The 26,608-nt window shown below is 45.8% G+C and overlaps 1 protein-coding gene across 5 annotated transcripts in view; it reads left to right on the top strand.

Moving 5' to 3' along the window:
• Positions 1 to 329: 329 nt before the first annotated feature.
• The window catches only part of LOC129816610 (diacylglycerol kinase beta-like), a 158,547-nt gene continuing 132,268 nt past the window's right edge, over positions 330 to 26,608 (top strand). For all 5 annotated transcript variants that reach the window (XR_008753582.1, XM_055871305.1, XM_055871306.1 and 2 more), the window contains exons 1-2: positions 330 to 879; positions 21,531 to 21,857. Coding sequence is in view for 4 of the 5 variants with exons in the window: in XM_055871305.1 (XP_055727280.1) it covers positions 21,782 to 21,857 (76 nt within the window). In the remaining variant the exon portion in view is untranslated. The remainder of the gene's footprint in view (positions 880 to 21,530; positions 21,858 to 26,608) is intronic.

The following is a 26,608-nucleotide window of genomic DNA, read 5'->3' as shown; positions in this document are numbered from 1 at the left end:
GGATTACAAAGGTATTGAGTTTATTTAATGAATCTGAACAAACATTCAGATTAAGATTAATTGGCAAAAAAGCAGTAAAAAGAGATGGTTGTATAGAAAAGTCAGAGATAGAAAGAGAGGGCCAATACATTGATGGCATGTTTGGACTTTTGTAATATAAAACTAACACACAGGATGTTGTGTGTGGGTGGGTATTGGGGTGGGGGGGGGGGGGGGTCAGAGAAAGAGAGAGATGAGCTCGATTGGTTTACAAGGTAGGGGGGGGGGTCGGAGGCACTGTCACAAAACAGTGTCGATGAGAGAGATATAAAGAGAGAGAGTGAGGGAAGGAGAGAGGGTGATAGAGAGATTGGGAGTGTGAACAGCTCAATGTAAACAGGCTGTCAGAAAAGAAAGTGCAGGGACTTTGTCACCCTGCAGAGGCTGGGAAGAGAATCACACAGTATCTGCAGAGCAACACTCATCAGGGCAGAGAGCGGGAGAGAAGAGAGGGGGAGGGCAATGACCAGGGAGAATCCACGACAGTGAGAGAGAGAGAGAGAGAGAGAGAGAGAGAGAGAGAGAGAGAGAGAGAGAGAGAGAGAGAGAGAGAGAGAGAGCGAAAGCAAGAGAGAGAGAGAGAACGAGAGAGAGAGAGAGATGAATTCAGGCTGGATGGGAGGCAGGGATGTTGCTGCCTCTACCGTGGCTCCAGTGCCTGTGCTGTGCTTCTCTGTGTAGCTGGAGCTGTGCTGTGTTGCTGTAGCTGCATGTTTGTGTTGTGAGAGGCTGCTCACTGCTCTGCCCACAGGGAAAGAGAGACCCATGCCCCGGCCGGCTTGGAAAGGACTCCCTATCAACCCATACTGAAGAAAGCATCACACACAGGGATGGGCAGAGGTAGGAGACAAGCTATGTTTCACTCTCTCTCTGATGATGTCGCTGTTTATATCCCTGTTTCTCTCTCTGTTTCTTTCTCTCTCTGTTTCTCCATGTTTCTCTCTATCTTCGCGGAAGATTATTCTCCATTGATCATTGCTTTCTGACCAGGCTTTGGCCACTTTCTCGCTCTTGCCATTAGTACCTGTGTCACTGGAATTTGTGTGTGTGTTTATTTGTCCTTCCATGTCCTTTCACTTTCAATCTTTCTGTTTTATCCTACATGTATAGCAGCATGTTGATAATCTGGTTGTTGCGGTCAGTTTCTTAGTGACAATGACGCTAAAAGTTATTTTGGTCTAATGGTTGCCTGTGTGTGTGCTTGTGCTGATTGTGGATGTGATGGGTGTATGGGAGAGATAATCAAAAACTGATCCTCGGTAATTCCACTGAACTCACCTTTACTGTCCTTTCTCTCACACACATTGAGATGGATTTAAGTTGACTATTTATTTCTTATGCTTGCTGGTGTGAGACACATAGTCATGTTTTCAGACATATTTCTAAACTGTCGATATATATATACACAGACAAAGGTGAATCAACAGTACAGTCTTTTTGTCATAGTTTATTTCCCTTGTGTTGTCAATAGTTGCCTTCTCATAAAAAGATTAGACTCCAGCACATTTTCACACACGCAAACACATGTAGAACATTCTTGAGAGAGTTCATTGATAGCTGTCATAGATTATCAGTCCTCTCCTCCGTGTGTCAATGCTGCTGCCAACATTTACCTTGAGATGTGCTCTCTCTTTCTGTCTCCCTCTTTCTCACTCTCTTTTTTCTTTCATTCTCTCTCTCTCTCTCTCTCTCTCTCTCTCCATACCGTGTGATTCAGGCACCAGACTTTGATTAATCTCAAATCTGCCCTCTTAATTACGCCTCATCATCCGATTACCAAAGCAATGGTTATTCAGGCCCAGACATGTCGTCTGATTCACAGGCTGGCTAATAAACAATGAAGGATGCTTCTGTTCTAGTACGATGCGCTCTGAGTGAAGACCTGCCTGAATGAGAGGCTCATTCACCACTAGCTAATTGACTATGCTGCTCACCTTCTCAGAGCTCAGACAGAGAGAGACTGGGAAATTGGAGGGTGCACGTGCCTGTGCGTGAGGTAACTGAGTGAGTGAGTGCTTGCGTACATGCGTTTGTTATGTGTGCATGGATACTGGTAGGAGTGTCCGTGGTGCCACTTAGATTCATGTTTACATCCACCATAAAGGGAGGTTGTCAGGTTTCTAATAGCAGGTAGTGGTCGAGGACGTGAAAAGATGTGGGATGATGACTGACATCCCTCTGTAGACATGGTGGACAGCTTGGCCGCTTCTGCTTTGTGACGGAGTGAGAAAGGATCAATAGATTAATAATAATCTGCCTCAGTGGTTCCATGGGATTAACATGACTATAGGTTGCCTCCAGGTGATTGCTCACTAACAGAAATCTGCATGTAAAATGGTACCCTAGTCCATATGTAGTGTACTATATTTGATTAATAGTGCTGAGCAATTAGGGCTTTTTGAGGTCGGTTCGGTTTTTCTATTTCAGTTTAGAATTATAATTTTTTTACATTAAATGCACTGTGCGTTATGTGGGTTGAACGCTGTAACAACACAGAATTAAACAATTCATACAAGTCCCATGATGGTAGTGACTGTCCATTACTGTTTATTACTTACAGTGTTAACCATCATCTACTTTAATCAAATATTTCATTTGTTGTGTATATTACATTTGTTTTATTTGATGACTTTATAGAGTTGCTGCCTATGATGTCTGAAAAAAGCACTATTCTAGTAGTTCTTCAAAGTAAATAAGGCATACTTTTATGACTGCGGAAAACCAACTATAAATCACTAAGGTTATGTATTTCAGGTATAGTTACCTCACAAAGAAATTGCTCTCTATCCCTCTCGATCATGCATTCTTCTGTCTCTTCACTCTCTCTCTCTGTGTGCCCCCCACACGCGTTTATTTTCAGCAAACTTAACATGTGTAAATATTTGTATGAACATAACAAGATTCAACTGAGACATAAACTGAACAAGTTCCACAGACATGTGACTAACAGAAATGGAACAATGTGTCCTTGAACAAAGATCAAAAGTAACAGTCAGTATCTGGTGTGGCCACCAGCTGCATTAAATACTGCAGTGCAGCTCCTCCTCGTGGACTGCACCAGATTTGCCAGTTCTTGCTGTGAGATGTTACCCCACTCTTCCACCAAGGCACCTGCAAGTTCCCAGACATTTCTGGGGGGAATGGCCCTATCCCTCACCCTCCGATCCAACAGGTCCCAGACGTGCTCAATGGGATTGAGATCCGGGCTCTTCCCTGGCCATGGCAGAACACTGACATTCCTGTCTTGCAGGAAATCACGCACAGAACGAGCAGTATGGCTGGTGGCATTGTGATGCTGGAGGGTCATGTCAGGATGAGCCTGCAGGAAGGGTACCACATGAGGGAGGAGGATGTCTTCCCTGTAACGCACAGCGTTGAGATTGCCTGCAATGACAACAAGCTCAGTCCGATGATGCTGTAACACACCGCCCCAGACCATGACGGACCCTCCACCACCAAATCAATCCCGCTCCAGAGTACAGGCCTCGGTGTAACGCTCATTCCTTCGACAATAAACATGAATCTGACCATCACCCCTGGTGAGACAAAACCGTGATTTGTCAGTGAAGAGCACTTTTTGCCAGTCCTGTCTGGTCCAGCGACAGTTGGTTTGTGCCCATTGGCAACATTGTTGCCAGTGATGTCTAGTGAGGACCTGCCTTACAACAGGCCTACAAGCCCTCAGTCCAGCCTCTCTCAGCCTATTGCGGACAGTTTGAGCACTGATGGAGGGATTGTGCGTTCCTGGTGTAACTCAGGCAGTTGTTGTTGCCATCCTGTACCTGTCCCGCAGGTGTGATGTTCGGATGTACCGATCCTGTGCAGGTGTTGTTACACGTGGTCTGCCACTGCGAGGACGATCAGATGTTCGTCCTGTCTCCCTGTAGCTCTGTCTTAGGCGTCTCACAGTACGGACATGGCAATTTATTGCCCTGGCCACATCTACAATCCTCATGCCTCCTTGCAGCGTGCCTAAGGCACGTTCACACAGATGAGCAGGGACCCTGGGCATCTTTCTTTTGGTGTTTTGCAGAGTCAGTAGAAAGGACTCTTTAGTGTCCTAAGTTTTCATAACTGTGACCTTAATTGCCTACCGTCTGTAAGCTGTTAGTGTCTTATCGACCGTTCCACAGGTGCATGTTTATTAATTGTTTATGGTTCGTTGAACAAGCATGAGAAACAGTGTTGAAACCCTTTACAATGAAGATCTGTGAAGTTATTCAGATTTTTACGAATTATCTTTGAAAGACAGGGTCCTGAAAAAGGGATGTTTCTTTTTTTGTTGAGTTTATATAGTACAGGGCTTCAAATTATTGAGCCGACTTTGGTCAATTAGTTGTTAACAAAAAACAAAAAATAACAGCACTGTTGATTAGAGCCCTATGAAAGTAGTGCACTGCGTAGGAAATAGGGTGCTAATTGGGGATTCACCCAAAGACATCCATTAGACAGCTTCCTGCCATCCACGATCTCTATACCAGGCGGTGTCAGAGGAAGGCCCTAAAAATGGTCAAAGACTCCAGCCACCCTAGTCATATACTGTTCTCTCTGGTACCACACGGCAAGCGGTACCGGAGTGCCAAGTCTAGGTCCAAGAGGCTTCTGAACAGCTTCGACCCCCAAGCCATAAGACTCCTTAACGGCTAATCAAATGGCTACCCAGACTTTTTGCATCCCCCCCACGCTGATGCTACTCTGTTATTATCTACTTTAATAACTCTACCTACATGTACATAATTACCTCGACACCGGTGCCCCCGCACATTGACACATTGATTCTGTACTGGTACCCCCTGTATATAGCCCCGCTATTGTTATTTACTGCTGCTCTTTAATTATTTGTTATTCTTATCTCTTACTTTTTTTAGGTATTTTCTTTAAACTGCATTGTTGGTTAAAGGCTTGTAAGTAAGCATTTCACTATAATACACCTGTTGTATTTGGCACATGTGACAAATACAATTTGATTCGATTTGATTAAGCCCAGCTATCAGAAAATGGCAAAGATGTTCAGCTGTAACCATTGAATTAGAATGAAGTTCTATGTCCATTATAGTATTTTTAATTCTATGGTTATAGCCAATCATCTTTGCCTTTGAATGGGGAACGCTGCTCTACTCATTCTAATTCTATGGCTCGAACTACTGTATAATATCTATCCTGGTTAACATATTGTTGCTTTCTCTCTTGGGAAGTTTATCAACGGTCCTAGGTCAAGGGGCTGTCACATTAAGATAATAGTATTGTAGATAATAGCAGTAAGTTAAGGGTAATTGGACAAAATGATACATTGGAGCTGTCCAGAAGGGATAAGGAACAACCAGAGCCTAGGGATGTGAACAGGCCTAGTCTTGCTTGCCCACACATGGCCTTAGTATCTAGTACAGTACACTGTAGCTTGGCTTCACCACCGCCACGACACGCACGGCTCCACCACTTAAAACCAATCCCCCCCTGTTGCCATAACACCCAGCCGCCCCTCCATAAACACTGGTGGTATTTCTGAGGCTTCCTCCCCAGGAGAATAGAGAGCCCTAACAGCCTAGTGGCTGCGGAGCTCTGCTGCGGAGGTGTACAGGGGGGAGAAAGCTGAATAAAAACATTCAGACTAAATGTTGTGTGATCGGGAGTTGGGAAGACACTAAATACAAGATGCTATTTCGAGAGATGACAGCGTTGAGTTGTGATTACAATGGATGACGGGGGCCAACTCTGTTTGGGACAAGGAAGAGGAAAGTGTGTGTATGTTTGTGTGTGTGTGTGTGTGTGTGTGTGTGTGTGTGTGTCTGTCTCTGACTGTTTGCATCCTGTCTGAAGTGCCGACAGACAGAACAAATCACGGGCAAAACCATTTATGAGCAAAGTTCAAGGTCCCTCAGACCAGAGCCCCAAGGTAGACAATGCCCCAGTTCTCTCGTTAGACTAACAGGAGATTAAAGAGTTGACTTGAACTTTGCCCTTGGTCTGTACCCCTTTCCTCATAACGTGTCACTACATCTAATGAAATTCAGTCATCGCAAACAGCATCAAGTAAGTAAGGAAAGTTTAAGTACATTTCATGGTATTAGTAATGGTTAGCTACAGTGCATTCAGGAAGTATTCAGACCCGTTGACTTTTTCCACATTTTGTTACGTTACAGCCTTATTCTAAAATTGATTAAAAAACTAAAAATACTCATCAATCTACACACAATACCCCATAATGACACATGTTTGCAGCATTGAAGGCCCCCAAGAATACAGTGGCCTCCATCATTCTTAAATGGAAGAAGTTTGGAACCACCAATACTCATTCTAGAGCTGGCAGCCCAGCCAAACTGAGCAATCGGGGGAGAAGGGCCTTGGTCAGGGAGGTGACCAAGAGCTCGATCGTCACTCTGACAGAGCTCTAGAGTTCCTCTGTGGAGATGAGAGAACCTTCCAGAAGGACACCCATCTCTACAGCACTCCACCAATCAGTGTGGTAGAGTGGCCAGATGGAAGCCATTCCTCAGTAAAAGGCACATGGCAGCCCGCTTGAAGTTTGCCAAAAGGCACATAAAGACTCAGACCATGAGAAACAAAATTCTCTGCTCTTATGAAACCTAGATTGAACTATTTGGTCTGAATTCCAAGCGTCACTGTTACGAATCCCTTTGGCTCTACAGTCTAGGGGGGATGGCAACGAGACCCGTAACATAACTCATGCAAATTATAACAGTGAAAAAGTAACAGTGAGAACAAATAACCACAGACAACATAAATCTACCGTCAAACACTCATGGTTTATTTGGTAAACACACGGTAAAGGGGGGGGGGGGGGGGGGGGGGGGGCAGGAAAAGGGGCTGAGCTGGACCCAAGGAAAGAAACAAATATCCCAAAACACCCCTAAGCTAGACTAGCCTACTTCAATACAGCTAACTAACTAACCAAAAATACAGCGGGTGGTTCGGCCAGTTCTAACTAGTGTTCTTAGACAAAGTATTCCTACGGGTAGTGTATGCCCATGGGCAACTTGTCTTGGTACCCCCTTTTTCCACCATCAAACAAACAGTCAAACACCATAACAAAACAATACTCACAGGATAACAGACAAAGAGACATGTAGTTGCTAAACCAAACGAGAGATCTACAGAGAGATTGCATGACAGAGAGACTGAAACACAGAGATCGAGCTCCAGAGAAAACAACTGAATGGGTTTTTAAACAAAGGGAAATGGGATGTGATTGGTAATGGAAACAGGAGGAGGTGTGTCTTCTGATTGATGACTGATTGGTGACTGATTGGGGAATGATTATTGGCACCTGTAAGGGGAGAAGGAGAGAAAAGAACTACACACACACACACAGGATACACACACACAGGATACCTGTATCCGTAACAGTCACGTCTGGAGGAAACCTGGCACCATCCCTACGGTGAAGCATGGTGGTGGCAGCATCATGCTGTGGGGATGTTTTTCAGCGGCAGGGACTGGAAGACTAGTTAGAATCAAGGCAAAGATGAACGGAGCAAAGTATGGAGAGATCCTTGATGAAAACCTGCTCCAGAACGCTCAAGACCTCAAACTGGGGCGAAGGTTCACCTTCCAACAGGACAACGACCCTAAGCGCACAGCCAAGACAATGCAGGAGTGGCTTTGGGACATGTCTTTGAATGTCATTGAGTGGCCCAGCCAGAACCTGGACTTAAACCCATTCAAACATCTCTGGAGAGACCTGTAAAAAGCTGTGCAACAGCACTCTGCATCCAACCTAACAGAGCTTGAGAGGATCTGCAGAGAAGAATGGGAGAAACTCCCCAAGTTTTCCAAGTGTGTCGCATCATACCTAAGAAGACTCGAGGCTGTAATCACTTTCAAAGCTGTTTCAACAAAGTACTGAGTAAAGAGTCTGTTTTTGCTTTGTCATTCTAGGGTTTTGTCTGTAGATTGATGGGGGGAAAAAATTGAATACATTTTAGAAAAAGGCTTTAACCTAACAACATGTGGGAAAAGTCAAGGGGTCTGAAAAGCTATATGTTTAAGAGCCACAAAACTCCAGTTTGGTTATTAGGGATGTATCACAGAGAGACTATCCTAAACAGTGTCAAACATGACTGACCTTTAGTGACAATTGAAGCTTCATTCCAGGAGCTTTTTACCACCAGCCAGTGTCAGTGGCCTTTTATCATTTGGGAAAAAGTCTCTCCTCCCTGACCCGGAAACCTATAAGTGGTCGAGTGGTCGAGGAGAGTGTAAATTCCTTATTAGGCAAACAGAAGACAGTCCTCCCCTCCTCGATAACCTCCTTCTGGCGAGGAAGCACAAGTGTCTCCTACCCGAGTCCTTTCGCGGAATAGTTTAGAAATCTGTCTCACCCCCTTTGAATCAGCTATCGTTTTCTCGAAAAGCATGCAAACATTTAAAAATGATATGCTACTTATCCTTTTATCTATAAAATGTCTTGCACTACTAGCTAAATGTAATTTTAAAATTTTATATATTTATTTTGGGATTCCACCATGTAAACGTAATTTGTCTGATGACGCGCGATTGGAGAAGGAGAATCTCATTTCATACAAGCTCATTTTCTTCCACTTTCCCTCTTCTCGGTTATCTTTCATAAGAAGGCCAGAGAGGACGGAGGAGAGAGGACGCAAGAGGTTGAGCAAATCCAATTGAGAAAAGGCCAATGTGTACAAACCTCCAATCCATGGTTTGTCTACGGTCATCGGCACAAGAGTAATGAGCTGCTGTAGGTGATAATGAGCATGACTGAATGGCTAAAGCAGGAAGCACCCTCAATGAGCAGGGCTCAAGTAATTCAATCCCTATCAGACGGACCTGTATACCCTACTACAACTCAATGCTTGATGCTCTTTCCTCTGTGTTTCAGTCCAGGCTTGTGTTTCATTCAAATTGAGTATTAGTCCCGCTCTCTTATGGAAGGCTGTGATTATAAGTAGAGAGATTCACAGAATTGATCCTAGATCGATGAGAACAATACAGTTGTCGTGACGATTGTCAGGTTACACTCATGCACCACAAAAACGCAAAGGGTGTGTAGAGTGACTGTGAACGTCTGAGAATACAAGCTAAGATGTGGCATACTTTGAGCTATGATAGGCAGATAGGCCAAACACAGACACACAAAAAGACATACAAAACAGGTGACACCCAAATTAGAAGTAGGGGATTGCAGAAGTGCGCAGGCCAGAGGCCATTCCCTACGTCCCTATGGATGTTCAGGCCCAGAGTGACCTCATAGGTTCAGGGCATATGAGATAGAATTGCGTGTTGGTGTTCTTTAGCCATGATTACCTAAAAATGTATTTTGCAGGCTGAGAAAGAATCCCTGACTCTGTAAATTGTAGGAAAAATGTCCTTCAGAGCAATTCTTTTTTGGATGTTATTTTGTTTGAAGCTCATAATTTTTTTGCCTTGTAGACCATAAGCAAAGTGCAGTAGAAAACTACAAAGAACCTGTTATATAATCGAAACGGATACATTTGTTTACTCATAGAAATGTTTTTCTCGGTTGCCTTCTTTGCTTTGCGTTAAACACTAAGTGGTCTACAAAATTGCAGTTGTTTGGAGTTTGGGCTGTGATTCTGCCACATGCAGACCAGGCAGAGACACAGGGTTGTTGTGTTGTGTGGTAGATCAAGCTGAACCTTTCTTTACTAAGAATCTTTGGCTCAGAAAGTCATCTGGACCTCCAGTTTGGCTGCAAACAGAGGCTGTCTTAAAGCTTTTGTGCAGCTTCTATGACAGCTGCCAGTCCAAATTACTTCCTCAACCAACTGTTATCCTCTCTCCTCACTTTCCCTCTCACACACTGAGACCATTAGGATTATGGAAAAGGTTAGTCCCTTTCAATTCAGTCAAGTCAGGAAGTAAACTGAAATTCCAATTTTCTTCTTTCAGTGTATTTATTGAATAGACTGAATTTAAATGAAATTGACCCTTACTCTGGTTGTAGCCTTTAACACAGTGACACTTCAATTCAATGCTAGCGCCATGGTTCCCTTTGGTCACCCAGTTGTAAGGCGGCCCAGCCCCTGAAGTGACGTTTTACACTGTATGCAAGTATTTCCTAGTTAAATAATAACTTATTATTTTACCTGAAATACACAAGGTCCTTTTTTTCTGGATCTTTGTAGATTTTGGACTAATTTTGAGTCACACAAAATCGTGTGTTCTCTACTCTGAAATTAATCCACAGATAAAAGGGGAAGCGTAGTTAGTTTCTAGTAAACTTCTTCTTCTTCTTCTTCTTCTGTGGACTTTATATGTTGGTTGCCAACCAACTTTAAGGTGCATTACCACCACCAACTGAAATGGAGTGTGGACCTCAATTCATCTTTCAATCATCCATGTGGGTATATGCTCCTAAAAACCAATGATGAGATGGGAGATGCGGGACTTGCAGCCCGTTAAGCGTAAAAAATAGTACCAAGTTCTATTTTAGTGCCTGGCTACGCAGACGCTTGTTGATGCGCGCGAGCAGTTTAGATGAAAGGATTGAATAACATGTATGTGAAAATGTATTTTCCAATGTTCACACACTCGACGTGAGTGGTGTGGTCAGCATGTTAGGTAGCTAGCTAAGTAGCTAGCTAGTCTAGTTGGTTAGCTAGTTAAATTACTAAACTACCGGTAGTCATATCTATGACTAAAAAGGTTATGTTTTACAATTGGAGATTCATTGTATGTAGATATGGCTACTAAACAGCAAGCTACAACGTTACAACCAGCCACCTAAAACTAGGTTTACAGTATATGCCCTGGCAGAGCAAGAGTGAACTTTCAATTTAACTCAACAGTAATGCTATTGGTCAGCAACTCAGATTTTTTTATTGAATCAACTCAGATGCTTATAAAATGGTCTTAGATTAATTGTTATAGTCTCTTCTTTGTTCCTGACCTGCTGTGGTGAGACACACTGTCTTTCTCGCGTCACCCCATGGACTCTTGGGGTATGGCCTTTCAGGCTATGATCTCTCTCTCTGTCTCTCTCTCTCTCGCCATCTAGTCTCATACGGAAACGCACGTACACATGTATTTACACACACACACACACACGCACACGCACACACACAGAGGTGCACACACAGAGGTGCACACACACACACACACACACAGAGGCACTAGCACACACTATACTGACTGACAGGGAGACGTTGTGATGCTTTTATCATGACTACCACACAGTCACTTCCTGAAGAGGGGATCCTGCATCCCATCATTCCAGGATCAGGCCCTTCCCTGTTTATTTGACCCTATTCACTATGATCTAAAAGGCTGACTGTATCCTAGATCAGCACTGAGACTCTTCGTGGATATGGGCCCTGGCTGTGCCGGTCTGGCATTGGCTGTGTTCTCATTACCTTTGATTGATTATGCTCTTTCAAACTACCCCTCCATGCATTCTCAACCCTCTTTCTCCCTCTCTCGCCCTCACCCTCTCTTGCTCCCTCCCCCCTCCCTCCCGTCCTCCATCTCTCTCTTGAGAAGGAGATGTCACTGCCCCTGCAGGACTTTTCTCTACCTCCTCTCCTTCTCCTTTTATCGTCGTGGTGATCAGTGTCCTAATTTGGCATTGATGTCTCTCTAACATGCTCCAGCCATTCAGGAGAAATTAACATCTCACTCCAGTGCACATGTTGTGCATTTATCACTGCACGTTTCAGTAGGTGCTGGTGAGGTACAGCACACTCTGTCCGTCACTCCTTCACTCCCTTGTCCTACCTTGACTTTTCTTTAGATGTTTTGCCGGGCCTTCTTCAAACATTTTGAATGGCTGTTTTCTGAAAGTCCTGATTATTTTCAGTAAAACGTGATTTGATACCCCTTAAAATAGAATGATATTGGAATAAAGTAGCAATACTAATAATAATTCATTTAATTTCCAAAATAGCGACAAGTGTGCAGGTTGCTAGTTGACCGTTGATTTTCTGATCCAGTCACTCTGTGTAACTTCAGTGTGGGTCGAGAGGCTTTTAAAAAGAATATGTCATCCCTTACAGAGATCCCGTAAGTGCTGTATTAACACTCAATGGTATGACATGTGATGACTACGTGACTATTAAGATTTAAGACCTGATGGGCAATAAAGACATACTGTTCTGTGCTAGGTGCTTCTTTCATAGTAACCATGAGCTAATCACTCTGTCCCTGTCGAGAACAGTGTCCTGTTGATTAGTTTTAGCACTTGATTGTACTTGAACTAGTTATAGGGAGATGGCATAAATAGTAACACAAACGTCATGGGTTCAATTCCTGTGCGAATCATATACACACAATCACATCCCTGAACACTGAATTGCATATTTTATTATTAATATCAGGGGGCCTTGCTTGACTCGACTGCCATATAGAGATATTGGCTAGCATGGGAGAGAAACGGAAAACATTTTGCCGTGGTCGCAATAGAACTAGGGAGTGACAGTAAAGTTTGTTTCCCTTGGCAGTGTAAAGGTAGACTGGTCCCAGATCTGTTTGTGCTGTCTTGCCCTTGAATACCGGCAAGACAGCACAAACAGACGTGGAACCAGGCTACCCTTGGAGGGGAATAACAGTCCGGTGCAGATCAGTGGGTGACTGATTGTGCCCTCAGAATGTGGACACATGCATCCAGGTGGAAGAGGAAAGATGGAGTGTGAGTGGTTCAAAGATAGAGGTGTCTGATGAAGCGCTCCAGGCCTGCCTGTCTGACTGTTATTTGTCCCTCCCTGGCTTGGCCATCAATATCACTCCTTAAGATATTCCTTTAGTGAACTGCATCTTCATCTGACTATGTAAGACCATCTCCCAGCAACTAACAGCTTCCTGAATTAGTTTTTGTGTTTGTTTTTTTAAAGCGACTTTGAGATTCTGTATGAAAAGCGCTATATAAAATACATCTAGTATTATTACTTTGATAGTTGTGCTCAAAAGAAAGACTGTAGGTAATTGTGTATAACCTTAAGGATGGTGTTTATAAGGAATGTGTGTGTGTGTGTGTGTGTGTGTGTGTGTGTGTGTGTGTGTGTGTGTGTGTGTGTGTGTGTGTGTGTGTGTGTGTGTGTGTGTGTGTGTGTGTGTGTGTGTGTGTGTGTGTGTGTGTGTGTGTGTGTGTGTGTGTCAGACTTATTTAAATGTCAAATCTGTTTCTTCCCATTTCATTTTAAAATCACATCAACACATCACTTAAAAACCTCTCAGCCAAATGAAATATTAAAGTTTACAGTAGAGTGAGGAAGAAACAGTAGCACTCGGTGTGTACTGTCTGACAACACTGCAGAGGGCTTGAGTTGTAAGGAAACAGAACACCTCTGAGTCACCATTGTCTCTACGGTACCAGACAGACATATAGGGCATACAGTGTAGAACACCGTGTAGTAGTGGTAGTGCTCTGCAGAGCTGGGAGACTACAGAGACGAGAGACTGAGTATGAACACAGAGGTGTTAATATCCACTCAATGAGAGCCTGAATGGCTGAATGAGTCACCACAGACCATTAGAACACTGAGCAGAGAAGGAGTTCTGGCAAAAGCACAGTTTGATTGCCTCTGTCTGTGTGGGCTTTTTCTCAGTGAGTACTGACAAGTTAAAAGTTAGATTCTGATTGAGAAATAAGGAGGGGTGTATGACTGCACGTTGTTCCTTCCATCAGGATTCATCAAGGGGGACTACTAGTCCTGACTCTCTTCTTCCTTCTTCCTGGCTTCTTCCTTCATCCTGTATTATTTAATCTTCCTGTATTCTTAGCTAATGGAGGGCGGGGATTCTTCCTGTATTCTTGTGAAGATGGCACCGGTAGAGATGGCAGCTTTGCCTCTAGTCCTTAGGAAACATGTAACGGTCGTCTTTCGGATAGTTAGTAGACCAAGGCGCAGCGGGTTGTGAACACATAATTTATTTAAAGAAAACACGAAAACACGAACTTGACTATAAACTAACAAAACAACAAACGGTGTAGACAGACCTGGACGACGAACTCACATAAACACGAAGAACGCACGAACAGGGAAAAATAGACTACACAAAATGACGATGTACAAAAACAAACCGATCAGTCCCATATGGTGCGACAAACACTGACACAGGATACAACCACCCACCACGAACACTGTGAAACAACCTACCTAAATATGACTCTCAATTAGAGGAACGCCAAACACCTGCCTCTAATTAAGAGCCATACCAGGCAACCCATAAACCAACATAGAAACAGAAAACATAGAATGCCCACCCAAACTCACGTCCTGACCAACTAACACATACAACAAACTAACAGAAATAAGTCAGGAACGTGACAAACAGTGCAGTATTTAGTTTTTTTCATGTATTATTTCTTACATTGTAAGCCCAGAAAATCTTAAGTGTTATTACATACATCCAGGAAGAACTATTGGATATCAGAGAGACGTCAACTTACCAGCACAACCAGCACTACGACTTTCCCAAAGTGAATCCTTTGTCTGCACCTCCCAGGGCATTTGAACTGATTCCAGAGGCCGACCCAAAACAATGCCGTCGGAGGAGAGGGTGGCGGGACGGTCTTCTAGGCTTCGGATGCGCGCACACCACCCACCGCTTCCGATTATATTACTCGCTAATGTCAAGTCCCTAGTTAACAAAGTCGAAGAAATCAAGGCAAGAGTTGCTTTCCAAAGAGATATCCGGGATTGTAACATACTCTGTTTCACGGAGACATGGCTAGCTGGGGACATGCTGTCAGAGTCCATACAGGCAATGTGATTTTCGATGCATCGCGCCGACAGGAATAAACATCTCTCCGGTAAGAAGAAGAGCGGGGGTGTATGTTTCATTATTAACGACTCATGGTGTAATTCTAACAACATACAGGAACTAAAGTCCTTTTGTTCACCTGTGTCACGTTCCTGACCTGTTTTCTGTTGTGTTGTATGTGTTTAGTTGGTCAGGACGTGAGCTGGGTGGGAATTCTATGTTGTGTGTCTAGTTTGTCTGTTTCTATGTCAGCCTAGTGTGGGTTCTCAATCAGAGACAGATGGTAGTCGTTGTCTCTGATTGAGACTCATATATAGGAGGCTTGTTTTGTGTTGGGATTTTGTGGGTGTTTGTTACCTGTCTCTGTGTTTGTGTTCTGCACCAGATAGGTCTGTATCGGTTTTGCACATTTGTTATTTTGTATGTTTTTTGTAGTGTTTCACTTGTGTTTGTATTAAACATGTTTAACACTAGCCACGCTGCACTTTGGTCCTCTCCTTCACCCCTGGAAGAAAACCTTTACAACCTGACCTAGAATTCCCGACAGTATTAACTCCCTAGAGAACTCTCCTCAATTATTGTCACAGCCATGCATATCCCACCGCAAGCGGAAACCAAGACCGCCATCAAGGAACTTCACTGGACTTTATGCAAACTGGAAACCATATATCCTGAGGCTGCATTGATTGTAGCTGGGGATTTTAACAAAGCTAATCTGACAACAAGGCTACCTAAATTCTATCAGCATATCAATTGCAGTACATGAGCGAGTAACACGCTCGACCATTGCTACTCTAAATTCAGCAATGCATACAAGGTCCTCCCCGCCCTCCATTTGGCAAATCTGACCATGACTCCATCTTGTTGCTCCCCTCCTATAGGCAGGAACTAAAACAGGAAGCGCCCGTGCTTTGGTCTATCCAACGCTGGTCTGGCCAATCGGATTCCACAAGATTGCTTCGATCACGTGGACTGGGATATGTTCCGGGTAGCCTCAGAGAACAAAATTGATGTATACGCTGACTCGGTGAGCGATTTGATAAGGAAGTGTATAGGAGATGTTGTACCCACTGTGACTATTAAAACCTTCCCCAACCAGAAACTGTGGATCGATGGCAGCACTTGCACAAAACTGAAAGCACGTACCACTGCATTTAAACATGGCAAGGCAACTGGGAATATGGCAGAATACAAACAGCGCAGTTATTCCCTCCGTAAGGCAATCAAACAAGCAAAGTGTCAGTATAGAGACAAAGTGGAGTCGCAATTCAATGTCTCAAACACAAGAAGTATGTGGCAGGGTCTACAGATAATCACAGATTACAAAAATAAAACCAGCCCTGTCGCAGACATCGACGTCTTGCTTCCAGACAAATTAAACAACTTCTTTGTGCGCTTTGAGGACAAAATAGTGCCAACAATGCGGCCCGCTACCAAAGACTGTGGGCTCTCCTTCTCCGTGGCCGACGTGAGTAAAACATTTAAATGTGTTAACCCTCGCAAGGCTGCCAGCCCAGACGACATCCCTAGCTGCATCCTCAGAGCATGCACAGACCAGCTGGCTGGTGTGTTTACAGACATATTAAATCTCTTCCTATCTCAGTCTGCTGTCCCCACATGCTTCAAGATGGCCACCATTGTTCCTGTTCCCAAGAAAGCCAATCTAACTGAACTAAATGACTATCGCCCCGTAGCACTCACTTCTGTCATCATGAAGTGCTTTGAAAGACTATTCAAGGATCATATCACCTCAACCCTAACTGTCACCCTAGACCCACTTCAATTTGCTTACCGCCCCAATAGGTCCACAGACGATGCAATCGCTATCACACTGCACACTGCCCTATCCCATCTGGACAAGAGGAATACCTATGTAAGAATGCTGTTCATTTACTTTTGTTCAGCATTCAACACCATAGTACCCTCCAAACTCATCATTAAGCTGGAGTCCCTGGGTCTTGACCCCGCCCTGTGCAACTGGGTCCTGGACTTCCTGACGGGCCGCCCCCAGGTGGTGAGGGTAGGAAACAACATCTCCACTCCGCTGATCCTCAACACTGGGGCCCCACAAGGGTGTGTTCTCAGCCCCCTCCTGTTCACCCACGACTGTGTGGCCATGCACACCTCCTACTCAGTCATCAAGTTTGCAGACGACACAACAGTGGTAGGCTTGATTACCAACAGCGACGAGACAGCCTATAGGGAGGAGGTGAAGGCCCTTGGAGTGTGATGTCAGAAAAATAACCTCTCACTCAATGTCAGCAAAACAAAAGAGATGATTGTGGACTTCAGGAAACAGTAGAGGGAGCACCCCCCATCCACATCGACGTGACAGCAGTGGAGAAGGTGGACATTTTTAAGTTCCTCTGTGTACATATCACCGATAAACTGAAATGGTCCACGCACACAGACAACGTGGTGTACAAGGCGCAACAGTGCCTCTTCAACCTCAGGAGGCTGAAAAAATGTGGCTTGTCACCAAAACCCCTCACTAACTTTTACAGGTGCACAATCGAAAGCATCCTGCCGGGCTGTATCACCGCCTGGTACAGCAACTGCAACGCCCAAAACCGCAGGGCTCTCCAGAGGGTGGTCCGGTCTGCACAACGCATCCCGATGAGCGATGAGACAAGGATATCCCTACCGGCCAAACCCTCCCTAACCCGGACGACGCTAGCCCAATTGTGCGTCGCCCCACGGACCTCCCGGTCGCGGCCGGCTGCGACAGAGCCTGGGCGCGAACCCAGAGACTCTGGTGGCGCAGCTAGCACTGCGATGCAGTGCTCTAGACCACTGCGCCACCCGGGAGGCCATTCTTCCTTATTTCTGTATTCTTTCTTCTTTCTTCTTCCTTCTTCCTGTATTCTTTCTTCTTGCTGTATTCTTTCTTCTTGCTGTATTCTTCCTTCTTCCTGTATTCTTCCTTCTTCCTGTATTCTTCCTTCTTTCTGTATTCTTTCTTCTTTCTTCTTCCTGTATTCTTTCTTCTTCCTAATTGTGCTCAAACAGTACGCTCTGTCTATCTATATGGTGCAATGACTTGCAGTCACTTATACACATGCATCATAATCATTCTATGAATTTTCGGGGAACTCCATGTAACAAGATCCCCCTTTCCTGTGAAATGACTTTAAAATAGAAGCCTTACTCACAGCACACTTGTTTTGCCAGGAAGGAGATTAGAATGCAGGTGTGTATCAACAGTATGCTCTGTCCTCTCACACGGTGTGTTGACGTCATAGGTTGATGTGCACTGAATCCATAATGTTTTGTATGCAGCACGTTCCCATGCACACATACTCTACACTAACACAGGAAGGGATCCATAAGGTGTCACTTTGCTGCTGAACCTCCCCCCACCTCCTCTCCCTCCTACCCCTACCTCTCATTTGTTCCCCCTCCTCCCCCTACACCCCCTACCTCTCCCTACCTCCCCCTACATCCCCTACATCCCCCTCCCCCTACATCCCCTACATCCCCCTACATCCCCCTCCTCACCCTCCTCTCCCCCAGCTCTCCATACATCCCCTCCGTCCCCTACCTCCCCCTCCTCTTGCTGTGTGCACACCTACTGTATGACGTTAGAGTTGCTAGGCAACCTTGTGAGCAAACAGAATCCCTCTCTGCACTGAGGGGAGGCCCCATACAGTTGATCAGTAAGTGCCTTTGTCTCACCCTACCCTCACCTCCCCTACTGTTTCTCCTTCCCCAGATGCGCGCTCGCACACACACACACACACACACACACACACACACACACACACACACACACACACACACACACACACACACACACACACACACACACACACACACACACACACACACACACACACACACACACACACACACACACACACACACACACACACACACACACAAGCCCCCTGACAACCAGCTCCACTCCTGTCTCTGTCCTCCACCTCCACTGTATGTCTCCCATTTCTAAGCATGAATGAACTGGCTAGCTCTACCAGCCCTGCTGGCTACTGCTCTTCTATTATCACATGCCTCCCTGGCTCTCTCACTTTGTTTGGAGAGGAGGAAGGTTATCAGGTACGACAGGACTCACATTTTGGAACAATTACTTTCTCTCCCTGTCTGCCTGTGACTGGCTGGGGTTATGCTACACATGAAGAATGGCACATCAGTTGTTTGGTCTATTTGAGTATTATTTTCCTAATTGAGAGTAGATGACATGACCCCAGGCTATTACAGTTATTGCCATGTTTCTGTTTCTAGACATTTCTTCCTCCCAGGCTTTATTATCCAAGGCTGGGGAGTGAAACAATAGTGCCTTTCTTTTTCTTTCTGTATAAAATATAAATTGCTTTCTTTCACACTCTTTATTTTCCTCTGTTATTTAGCCTCTGTCGGACAGTGTCAAACCCATAGCACTCTGTTTCAACTCATCTGTTTACAGAAACATTACGACTGTGTCGGGGCAAATGCGAAGACATGTCACTGTCTGAATGTGACCCTGTGGTGCTTCACAGTCATTTGCGTTTTTACATACATCCACCCTTAAGATACACACACTCTAATCTCCATCAGTCGAAGTGGATCCAATTTATATTTATTAGAGTAGTCCACTCAGCAGTATTTGAATTAATGGCCCCACCAGGTGTGGACCTGAGCGATCCAAGACAATAATCTAAAACACTATGAAGTCACACTTGAGAAAAGGTTGAATATTGATTGGAATCATATATAATGGACACATTATTTAATGAAAACTGAGAGGCCTCCGTCACTCCAAATATGAAGAATTCCATATATTTCACTAGATTGGTACTCTCAAAGGAATATGGTAACATTATATTCTCTGAACACAGAGTTAAAAATGTAGTAAACTGTTCCTAAGGGGGAACATATAAAACTGTCTTTCTGTTATGGGAGAGTAACAGAAATAACATCGGTCATGATTAATGGACAGTGTAATAAAACTACGTACCGCACTAATGATCCAAATGATCAGGAAAGGAGCTACAATATTGTTCTCTGGTTTGAAAAGCTGTTCCACCCTCTCAGATGTAATCTGGCCCAATGCTGGTACATTCCTGCCCAAATCAAACACCCACTGGGCACTTTGATTACATGGTGATACCTCTGGCTCCCAGCCAAGGGGTATGTTACACACACACACTTGGCCAATCTGCTGCACTCTCAGATTACTTTCCAGGAACTGGAAGATTTCATTGGAACACAGACAAATAATGGCCATAGGGAAAGAGCTCAGAACATCTGCGTTTGCATAAGGGGTCTGATACTGAGAACAGATACTGGAAATAGATGCTCACAGACAAAGTGCTCTGTGTGTGTTCTAATACCATTACAGTAGATGCTCCTCCGTGTTGTCTGACCACCTCTTCAGACCAACGTTTACGTAGCCTCTCTAGCCAGACTCATGGCACTCCACCCAGAGTGGCTGTGGAGAGGCTACGTTAACATGGGCCATGTTGACCTCCACCATCAAAGAGATTTAGAGACACTGTCTGGATTCTCTCAGTTGTCTCTCTAGCTGTTGTACTTCTGTAACTTTGACCTCTGTCTCTCCATCCATTTTCACATTTACATTGTAGCTATTTAGCAGACGGTCTTAACCAGAGCGACTTACAATTAGTGCATTCATCTTAATTAGTGAATTCATCCTCTCTCAGCCCATTGAATCATCCCATGCCAAGGCTTGTCACTGGGCACAGATGGCAATTCCCACTGTCTATTCCACGTTGGTTGTGGAAACGACGTTGATTTAACCAGTGTGTGCCCAGTGGGTTACAATACCTAGAAAACGTGTCATCTTTACAATTCTGATTCCTTAAAATTCTTGTAATGTCTCTGTCTACACTCAAACTTGTAATTTTGCTCTTTCTCCTTCAATTCTCCTCTCTCTACCCATCATATTATCCCGTGCACGGTCTTGTGGTACATTTAGGTTTTGTATATAAGTTATTTTGTCTATACAATTAACTTCTAGGTATGAGTAGATGAGGAAACCTCTCATATAATTGGATCAGTTGCAAATCACAGTGTGTGTGTGTGTGTGTGTGTGTGTGTGTGTGTGTGTGTGTGTGTGTGTGTGTGTGTGTGTGTGTGTGTGTGTGTGTGTGAGAGAGAGCGAGAGAGAGCGGGAGTGTATGTGTGTGTGTGTCAGTATATTTAATTTTCTGTGTCGAGTCTGTATCAGTCTGTTTTTTTTATTTTGTATGTGTGTGTATTTGTCCATGAGCTGGTAAACTGCTGTGTATTTACCACCTGGCTTCCTCCTCCCTGTGAGGCCATCCATCCAGAGAGATGTATGGATTACTCCTCCACAGAGCAGAGCTGTCTCTGCTGCCCGCTTAGCACACATACATACCTACATTTAGGAGCCCACTATTTCACTCTATCACAGGAAGTTGGTGGCACCTTAATTGGGGAGGACATGCTCGTGGTAATGGCTGCAGCGGAATAGCATCAAATACATCCAACATGGATTCCATGTGTTTGATGCTATTCCATTCGCTCCGTTCCAGACATTATTATGAGCTGTCCTCCCCTCACCAGCCTCCACTTTACTCTATGTACTGTATGTGTGTGGTTTGTGTGCTGTGGCAGTGAGTAATGACTTGATTTTGACTGTGTTAGGAATCTGTGTGTCTGTGTTCTTCAATGGCGGAAGATGGTTTGATAGAATGTAATCTCTCTCTCTCTCGCTCTTTTGCTCTCTCACTCTCTCTCTCTCTCTCTCGCTCTCTCTCTCTCTCGCTCTCTCTCTCTCTCGCTCTCTCTCTCTCTCTCTCTCTCTCTCTCAGCTTGTGTCTGTGTAATCAGAGAGAGAGAGGCCAAGAGACTTGCATCTGGCTGGACCGCCATATCACGTACTGATCCACCATCTCTGGTGTCTGTTCCTGCCACCGCCTGCACTCACTGTGAAGGATCTGGGATGACGCCATGACAGATATTAACCTCCTCAGCTCCACACAGGGATAACCACACTAGAACCTCACTACACCTCAGAGGCACATCCACCACCATCCTCCCTCACATCCCCCCAGCTGGCACCATGATGGGAGACGGAGTCGGGAGCTGGGAGTGTCTGAGTCCGTCTGAGTTCGGTCAGCTGCAGCAGTATAGCGAGTGTGAGTACTAGCAATACCTGTTATAGCCATTGGTAAACTGAGTCAAATGTATCCTGACATACCACTATCAGCAATACTTGTGTCAGACCTTGGGTCAAATACATTAAAATACTTGAGCTGAGCTTGATTAAGTTTTCTCTACACAATGGGATCAATGGAATAGTTCCAATATTGCAAACTAAATCAAGCTCATGCATTTGACCCAGGTCTGATAGCTGCGATAACCTGACGCACCCAGACCAGGTCTGATAATTGGGATACCCTGAGGTCACCAGACCAGCTCTGATAGCTGGGATACCCTGACGTACTGTAACCAGACAAGGTCTGATAGCTGGGATAACCTGACGTACTGTAACCAGACAAGGTCTGATAGCTGGGATAACCTGACGTACTGTAACCAGACATGGTCTGATAGCTGGGATAACCTGACGTACTGTAACCAGACAAGGTCTGATAGCTGGGATACCCTGACATACTGTAACCAGACAAGGTCTGATAGCTGGGATACCCTGACGTACTGTAACCAGACAAGGTCTGATAGCTGGGATACCCTGACGTACTGTAACCAGACAAGGTCTGATAGCTGGGATAACCTGACGTACTGTAACCAGACAAGGTCTGATAGCTGGGATACCCTGACGTACTGTAACCAGACAAGGTCTGATAGCTGGGATACCCTGATGTTACCAGACTGAGAGTCAAATGCCAGGTTGTGTACATAGAGGGAGGTACCAACGAAATGCACCTCCCCCTTCCGAGCCTCACTTCCTACCCATCATTTGCCTAAGTGGTCTGATGTAGGCAATTGTTTTTCTTTGCACTTGAAGATAAATGATTCATACAAATAGTATTTTCCCCCTCCCCATTGACTATTTATATCACACCATTATATTGCTTGTTTTGTTCATTTACATTTTAGTAATTTAGCAGACACTCTTATCCAGAGCGACTTATAGTTAAGCAAAGGGAGGGTATATTACTGGTAACTTTCCAAGTTTACCAGTAAACTATCAGAATTTTGGTAACGTTCAAGGATTCTCTGGAATTTATGACATGAAATCCAGGCTGTATCACATCTGGCCGTGATAGGGCAGCACACAATTGGCCCAGCGTCGTCTGGGTTTGGCCGGGGTAGTGTAACGGCAGTCCTCCTCCTCTTCATCTGAAGAGGAGGAGTATTGAGGGAACCAAGGCGCAGCGTAGTGAAATGACATATTTTATTAACGAAAACACGAACTTGACTAAACTAACAAAAACAACAAACGGTGTAGACAGACCTAGACGACGTACTTACATAAAACAAGAAAAACTCACGAATAGGAAACATAGGCTACACAAACCGAACAAACCGTAAACAGTCCTGCGTGGTGTACAGACACAGACACGGAAGACAATCACCCACAACGAACACTGTGACAACGCCTACCTAAATATGACTCTTAATTAGAGGAACGCCAAACACCTGCCTCTAATTAAGAGCCATACCAGGCAACCCAAAACCAACACAGAAACAGAAAACATAGAATGCCCACCCAACCTCACGTCCTGACCAACTAACACACATAACAAACTAACAGAAATAGGTCAGGAACGTGACATAACCCCCCCCATAAGGTGCGAACTCCGGGCGCACCAGCACAAAGTCTAGGGGAGGGTCTGGGTGGGCATCTGACCACGGTGGTGGCTCAGGCTCCGGGCGAGGTCCCCACCCCACCATAATCCATCCTAGCCTCCATCTCCCCCTAAGAATGTCCACCCTCATTTTACCCCCACAAAATCCCCTTAGTAACATCAACGACAGGGACAGCACCGGGACAGAGAGATAGATCAAGACAGAGGGATAGCACAAGACAGAGGGATAGATCAGAATAAAGAGGTAGATCAAGATAGAGAGGGAGATCATGATAGAGGGGCAACTCCGGACTGAAAGGCAGCTCCGGACAGAGAGACAGCTCTTGACTGAGGGGCAGTTCTGGGTATATAGCCGTTTCTGGCTGAAGGGCAGCTCATGGCTGACTGACGAATCTGGACGCTCATGGCAGGCTGACGGCTCTCGACGCTCATGGCAGGCTGACGGCTCTCGACGCTCATGGCTGGCTGACGGCTCTCGACGCTCATGGCTGGCTGACGGCTCTCGACGCTCATGGCTGGCTGACGGCTCTCGACGCTCATGGCTGGCTGACGGCTCTCGACGCTCATGGCTGGCTGACGGCTCTCGACGCTCATGGCTGGCTGACGGCTCTCGACGCTCATGGCTGGCTGACGGCTCTCGACGCTCATGGCTGGCTGACGGCTCTCGACGCTCATGGCTGGCTGACGGCTCTCGACGCTCATGGCAGGCTGACGGCTCTCGACGCTCATGGCAGGCTGACGGCTTTGGCCGCTCATGGCTCTCTGACGGCTCTGGCCGCTCATGGCTCGCTGGCGGCTCTGGCAGATCCTGTCTGGCTGGCGGCTCTGGCAGATCCTGTCTGGCTGGCGGCTCTGGCAGATCCTGTCTGGTTGGCGGCACTGGCAGATCCTGTCTGGTTGGCGGCTCTGGCAGATCCTGTCTGGTTGGCGGCTCTGGCAGATCCTGTCTGACGGACGGCTCTAGCGGCTCCTGTCTGACGGACGGCTCTAGCGGCTCCTGTCTGGCGGACGGCTCTAGCGGCTCCTGTCTGGCGGACGGCTCTGTAGGCTCATGGCAGACGGGCGGCTTTGCAGGCTCATGGCAGACGGGCGGCTTTGCAGGCTCATTGCAGACGGATGGCTCAGACGGCGCTGGGGAGACGGATGGCTCAGATGGCGCTGGGGAGACGGATGGCTCAGATGGCGCTGGGGAGACGGATGGCTCAGATGGCGCTGGGGAGACGGATGGCTCTGGCCGGATAAGGCGCACTGTAGACCTGGTGCGTGGTGCCGGAACTGGAGGCACCGGGCTAAGGACACGCACCTTCATACTAGTGCGGGGAGCAGGGACAGGGCACACTGGACTCTCAAAGCCCACTCTATACCTGGTGCGTGGTACCGGCACTGGTGGCACCGGGCTGAGGACAAGCACATCAGGATTAGTAGGGGGAGAAGAAACAGTGTGTACAGGGCTCTGGAGACGCACAGGAGGCTTAGTGCGTGGTGCCGGAACTGGAGGCACCGAACTGGATACACGCACTACAGGGAGAGTGTGTGGAGGAGGAACAGGGCTCAGGAGACGCACTGGTAGCCTAGTGCGTAGTGTAGGCACTGTAGGTACTAGGCTGGGGCGGGGAGGTGGCGCCGGAAATACCGGACCGTGGAGGCGTACTGGCTCCCTTGAGCATTGAGCCTGCCCAACCTTACCTGGTTGAATGCTCCCGGTCGCCCGACCAGTGCGGGGAGGTGGAATAACCCGCACCGGCCTATGTAGGCGAACCGGGGAAACCATGCGTAAGGCAGGTGCCATGTATGCCGGCCCGAGGAGACGCACTGGAGACCAGACGCGTTGAGCCGGCCTCATGACACCTGGCTCAATGCCCAATCTAGCCCTACCAGTGCGGGGAGGTGGAATAACCCGCACTGGGCTATGCACTCGTACAGGAGACACCGTGCGCTCTACTGCGTAACACGGCGCCTGCCCGTACTCCCGCTCTCCACGGTAAGCCTGGGAAGTGGGCGCAGGTCTCCTACCTGCCCTTGGCCCACTACCTCTTAACCCCCCCCCAAGAAATTTTTGGGTGTTACTCACGGGCTTTTTGGGCTTCCGTGCAAGATGCGTCCCCTCATAACTCCGGTTCCTCTCTCTCTTTTCCTCCACTTCCCATGGACGGTGATTCACTTTAGCCCATGGTCCTTCTCCGTTAAATATTTGCTCCCAACTCCACAAGTCCTGTATACTTGCCCGTTGCTCAAAATTACGCTGCTTGGTTCTGGATTCTTGGTGGGTGATTCTGTAACGGCAGTCCTCCTCCTCTTCATCTGAAGAGGAGGAGTATTGAGGGAACCAAGGCGCAGCGTAGTGAAATGACATATTTTATTAACGAAAACACGAACTTGACTAAACTAACAAAAACAACAAACGGTGTAGACAGACCTAGACGTACTTACATAAAACAAGAAAAACGCACGAATAGGAAACATAGGCTACACAAACCGAACAAACCGTAAACAGTCCTGCGTGGTGTACAGACACAGACACGGAAGACAATCACCCACAACGAACACTGTGACAACGCCTACCTAAATATGACTCTTAATTAGAGGAACGCCAAACACCTGCCTCTAAATAAGAGCCATACCAGGCAACCCAAAACCAATACAGAAACAGAAAACATAGAATGCCCACCCAACCTCACGTCCTGACCAACTAACACACATAACAAACTAACAGAAATAGGTCAGGAACGTGACAGGTAGGCCGTCATTGTAAATAAGAATTTGTTCTTAACTGACTTGCCTAGTTAAATAAAGGTTAAATACATTTTTTTTTAAATAAAACATCTAGTGGGCTTTTTTCTCACTCTCTATGCGTAGGTAACTCATCCATATCAGTAGCCTTCCCACCCCAGACATGTGTAAGTCAAAGGAGAATCCATCACTAGTCTGGCTTTCCTTGTAATAGATGAGCCTTAATTTTCACCCCATTACAGTCTATTGAGCTGATACACATCCACACAGCAACTGAATAGATTGTGTTGTCTGAGAGAAACAATTTTTTATTTATTTTTTATCTGAGGATTCCTCTATTCATAGTCATACCTAAGAACACAATGTTCACATTCCCTAGACCTATTCAT

This window comes from Salvelinus fontinalis, chromosome 19, assembly GCF_029448725.1.
Source record: "Salvelinus fontinalis isolate EN_2023a chromosome 19, ASM2944872v1, whole genome shotgun sequence".
In the NCBI taxonomy this organism is placed as follows: Eukaryota; Metazoa; Chordata; class Actinopteri; order Salmoniformes; family Salmonidae; genus Salvelinus; species Salvelinus fontinalis.
Note: the sequence above shows the minus strand (reverse complement) of the source record. Positions and strands in the feature narration are given on the sequence as shown.